Here is a 3,200-nt window from a genome sequence, read left to right on the forward strand (position 1 = left end):
GAAATGTAGTTATTGTGCATTACTAATCTTATGTCATTTTTTTTTTTAAATTTCAGGGCTTATTATACAAGAGAGCATCTTATACACGGAGTGAAACTGGTGGAAGTAAAGACAAATCAGGGAGAAAAGATGATCTGGTTAAAGTTATCCCTGCTTTAGAATAACCAGGGCGATGAGATTGGATGGCAGTGCGTGATGATTGTTCAGTTGTTTCAGTGAAGAGGGGCGACGGTGTCCTTTAAGCGGAACAGGGTCTCAGACAGGCACCCAGGACGTAGGTTGGGCTACGCCATCCTACCGTGAGACCTGTGATCGCCAACAGCGACTGAAGTATATACTGAGCAATGCTTCAGTCACAAGGTCAGCCTGAGGGAAAAACGACATGTGGCAAGGATTTTCTTGGGGAGATGAAGATACAGAATCAAATATGTGCATTTGGGTTACAGACAAATACTATTTAATAAAAATATATAGCAGACACATACAATGGTTTAAATAACGTTACATATCGTAATGACATTATTTTGGAGCAATTATAAATATCACACTTTTATTCATCTTCTATTGCACTAGGGTGTAAATCAAGTTCAAAAGCCAACTTATTAAAGTTTGAAAAGGATCCAGGTTGTTAATCTACACTAAGTCAGGCTGGTGAGAATGTCTTTTCTGATTGTTCAGGTGACCTCTGGGAGTTTTCTCCGTCCCGGCGAACAGCGCTGACTTCTCTACTGAGCAATGCTTCAGTCACAAGGTCAGCCTGAGAAAAAGACATGTGGCAAGGCTTTTCTTGGGAGATTGAAGATACAGAATCAAAATATGTGCTATTTGGGTTACAGAACATACATATTTATATAAAAATATATATATACACATATCAATTGGTTTAAATAATCAGTTACATATGTAAGACATTATTTGGAGCAATTATAAATATCACACTTTTTATTTCAATCTTCTATTGCATAGGGTTGTCAAATCAATGTTCAAATCCAACTTATTAAAGTTTGAAAAGATCCCAGGTTGTCATCTACCACTAAAGTCCAGGCGGTGAGATATGTCTTTTCTGATTGTGTCAGGTGTCTCTGGAGTTTTCTCCGTCCTCGGCTGTCCCAGGAGAGGAGACCATCATGCAGGTTACCACCCAGCCAGAATCTCTGTGTGGTGTGAGCGCTGTTGACCAGAGCGTCCTCATCAAGGAGCCAGGGAAGACTCTGGATGCAAACAAGGTAACTACTAGAATCAACCAAAAGTATATGCATACATAATTTGTTAACTCTGCATGATCTTTTGCACATTTATCATTAACCATTTTTACTCTGCTGTTATCTACTTGTACCATGGTTAATCTTTCTTCATTTTCTCCCTCTACCATTGTTATTGGACATTGTCATCAACTCTGCAATGCAGCTCAATGCTGATTGTTCTTTTTACCCAGTTGTAAGCATGCTGTGATGAAAATGCTATAGCATAAAGTTATGATCACATATATGAGGTGTATCCCTCTGTAAGAGTCTGCCTTATGGACAAAGGCAATGATTTGACAATTATACTTTACATCCACATTTGAAGATATAAAAGTAGTTAGTGTCCTTAGTGATCAAGAGTTTTCAAATTGTCAGATCTTCATAGACCAACAAACATTGTCAGTTTATAACTTTGAACCAAACCTTTCTTTTCAGATATTTCAATTGTTGCCGGTCAAAAAAATATCCTATATTCCATATGACGTTCAAGATAGTGTAGAATGTTTGCATGTAAGACCAAGAAGATATGTCTTGCCTTACCCCAATGGTGGTGGGACAACTGATGCTTATACAGTTTTCCAGGTACGTCCTGCACAAATGAGTGTACAAAATAAATAATTACTAATATAATTCATTGCTGCATATTTAGCAACCTTTCAGTGATGCCTTTTTGTTGTTGGATTATCTAGAACGTAGGGATGAAGATGGCAACAAACCTGGTTATCCGAGAGCCTTCATGTCTGAAATACAAAGGAAGAGAATACCACCAGGGCCATGGTGGTGTTTATGGTGACTTTCTTTTTTGCTCCATCAAGTGACACATGCTGAATATTTACTACCTCATTAAAACATGTCACTATGTCATTGCTTCCATTTTTTTCTAACACAATAATTTCTTCTTTTTCTTAGGTGTTGGTTTAAGGTATCATTCAGTTCCTACCATGGCCAGAATGGAAGACATAGGCCCTGCACCTGCTGGTGCTGTGTCTTCTGGTATGTCATCTCCTGATAAACCACCAATAGTGACAGTCCGCACTTTCTTCCCTGAGACCTGGATATGGGACCTGGTGGAAGTTGGGTGAGTTTTGCCACAGAATGTTTGATGGTCATATATGTGTTTGAGTGTATGACTGCATTTTATGTATGTGCACCTTCCTGCTGTCTCCCTCCACGCATGAATGGCATGAAACTAATTTACTGACACTGCTCCTAAGCTTGTTTTCAGCCATTGTAGGAATGTTAATTTAGTTAGTTATTCTAAGCAAAAGATGCCAACAGAAGATTCTTTTAAAATTATTATTGGGTGTGGGGAATGGTATTTTTGGGCTAGAGTCCACATGAAACCCAGTATAACATGCATTCATTTAGTTTCTGAGATCTAATGGATGTATATGAAACAATTTCACATTTCCACATTCTTCTTAGGTAACTTTAATGTGGTGGTGTTACTGCAATTATGTCTACACGTTAGTAAACTACTCACATTGTTGTTGTTTTTTGACTAATCTGAATCATGTGAGTAGGTTTTTCAAGTTCACTGTATGCATCTGTATCTGCTGATCCAGAGAGTCTGGAAACACGGCCGTCGCGCACTCCACTGTCCCCGGACACCATCAACCACTGGGAGACGGAGGGCTTTTGTCTGTCCCCTCAAGGTTTCGGTTGGCTCCAACGGTAAAAAACTCACCGTGCTCTCCAGCCTTCTTCCTGGAGCTCAGCATGCCCTACTCCATCATCGGGGGGAGCACTGTGAATGACCAGCGCAACCATCTTCAATACCTTGACCCAGCCTGCATCCTGGTACTGCAATAAAAAATTAAAAAACCCTGTTTTTTTTATTACTATTTCTTACAATGCAATGCTAACATGCTGTCTTTTAGCAGGTTTCATGTTTACCGTTTTCACCATCTTTATTGTATTAGCATTTACAATTAGCTACTTAGCTCAAAACACAAA

General features: G+C 39.2%; 1 protein-coding gene across 1 annotated transcript in view; it reads left to right on the forward strand.

Moving 5' to 3' along the window:
* LOC116680818 (murinoglobulin-1-like) overlaps positions 1–3,001 on the forward strand; it is a 5,975-nt gene extending 2,974 nt beyond the window's left edge. Inside the window, exons 4-10 of the mRNA XM_032509535.1 lie at positions 693–751; positions 1,077–1,226; positions 1,680–1,826; positions 1,934–2,033; positions 2,154–2,322; positions 2,810–2,899; positions 2,944–3,001. Of these exons, the coding sequence (XP_032365426.1) occupies positions 693–751; positions 1,077–1,226; positions 1,680–1,826; positions 1,934–2,033; positions 2,154–2,322; positions 2,810–2,899; positions 2,944–3,001 (773 nt within the window). The remainder of the gene's footprint in view (positions 1–692; positions 752–1,076; positions 1,227–1,679; positions 1,827–1,933; positions 2,034–2,153; positions 2,323–2,809; positions 2,900–2,943) is intronic.
* The last annotated feature ends 199 nt before the right edge of the window (positions 3,002–3,200 follow it).

This window comes from Etheostoma spectabile, chromosome 3 (genome assembly GCF_008692095.1).
Source record: "Etheostoma spectabile isolate EspeVRDwgs_2016 chromosome 3, UIUC_Espe_1.0, whole genome shotgun sequence".
Taxonomy (NCBI): domain Eukaryota; kingdom Metazoa; phylum Chordata; class Actinopteri; order Perciformes; family Percidae; genus Etheostoma; species Etheostoma spectabile.